At 39.3% G+C, this 1,149-nt stretch overlaps 1 protein-coding gene across 1 annotated transcript; it reads left to right on the top strand.

The window, feature by feature from the left end:
* Nucleotides 1-6: 6 nt before the first annotated feature.
* Nucleotides 7-1,106, top strand: LOC119345609 (S-(+)-linalool synthase, chloroplastic-like). Its single transcript, XM_037615615.1, has 3 exons — nt 7-37; nt 280-652; nt 845-1,106. The coding sequence occupies exons 1-3, from the start codon at nt 7-9 to the stop codon at nt 1,065-1,067; spliced, it is 627 nt and encodes a 208-aa protein (XP_037471512.1). The 3' UTR covers nt 1,068-1,106.
* Nucleotides 1,107-1,149: the final 43 nt, after the last annotated feature.

Raw genomic sequence — 1,149 nt, 5'->3', positions numbered from 1 at the left:
AGGCTGATGAGAGAAGCTGGCTATTATGTTTCGGCAGGTCAGTAAAATACAAGTTTGGCGTCTCGAGGCAGATAAACAAACAAGTTTGGGAATCTTGAGTGCAATTTGGTCTAAGAAATGAATTTTACGCGATAACTTTGCTAGAAAAATATCTTAGGGTAGCCAAGTCTAAACTAAGGTTTAATGTTTCCTTGTGGACCGTATAAGAACCTCCCTCGAGATGTATTGTACTAACTATTTATAACATGTGCCTAAGGCCCCTTCTTAACAAATTGGCAGACGATGTTCTTCGGAAGTTCAGAAACGATAATGGTGATTTCAACCTTGGCCTCAGCAAAGACATTAGAGGGTTGCTCAGCTTGCAAGACATGTCACACCTCAACGTAGGAGAATCATCACTCTACAAGGCAAATGAATTCTCAAGCAAGCATCTTAGATTTGCAATTAAGTATCTGGAGCCAAACCTTGCAAGATATGTAAGGCGGTCACTAGACCATCCCTATCATGTGAGCCTGATGCAATACAAGGCAAGGCACCAACTGAGTTACCTCCAGAACATGCCCACTAGGAATATGGCAATTGAGAATTTGGCACTTGCTGAGTTTACGATTAAGAAGTTGCAGCATCAGAGAGAAATGCAAGAGGTTAAGAGGTATAAATATAATAAAATACTAGCCCTCAATGATTAATTTTGTAAAAAGTGGAAAATATGTGCATTCTTATGATAAGAGGGAAATGCAGAACTCTTGGCCAAATTTGATAAATTAACATTTTTGATTACTCACGAACTCCCACAATTAAAAGAGTGGTGGTTTTAAGTATATGAAAATTCCTTTTCACACAGATGGTGGATGGATCTAGGATTGGCTCAAGAAATTCCGGCCGCAAGGGACCAAGTTCTTAAATGGTACATGTGGCCCATGACCGTCCTCGAGGGTTTCTCCTTCTCTAGATATCGGATTGAGATCACAAAGATCATATCCATGGTCTACATTGTGGATGACATCTTTGATCTTGTCGCCACACAAGAGGAGCTTTCCCTCTTTACTGAGGCGATCAAAATGTGAGCATTGTTGTTTTCATAATATATAAGGTTAATACGATTAGGGAAGCAATATAGTTTCTTTTTTGGTAATTAAATGGCGTATT

Source organism: Triticum dicoccoides, unplaced genomic scaffold, assembly GCF_002162155.2.
Source record: "Triticum dicoccoides isolate Atlit2015 ecotype Zavitan unplaced genomic scaffold, WEW_v2.0 scaffold257335, whole genome shotgun sequence".
In the NCBI taxonomy this organism is placed as follows: domain Eukaryota; kingdom Viridiplantae; phylum Streptophyta; class Magnoliopsida; order Poales; family Poaceae; genus Triticum; species Triticum dicoccoides.
Note: the sequence above shows the minus strand (reverse complement) of the source record. Positions and strands in the feature narration are given on the sequence as shown.

Coding starts and splice junctions, on each gene's coding strand:
- LOC119345609 (XM_037615615.1), top strand. CDS start 7: ATGAGAGAAGCTGGCTATTATGTTTCGGCAG. Junction 38..279: donor TGGCTATTATGTTTCGGCAG/GTCAGTAAAATA, acceptor ACAAATTGGCAG/ACGATGTTCTTCGGAAGTTC. Junction 653..844: donor GAAATGCAAGAGGTTAAGAG/GTATAAATATAA, acceptor CTTTTCACACAG/ATGGTGGATGGATCTAGGAT.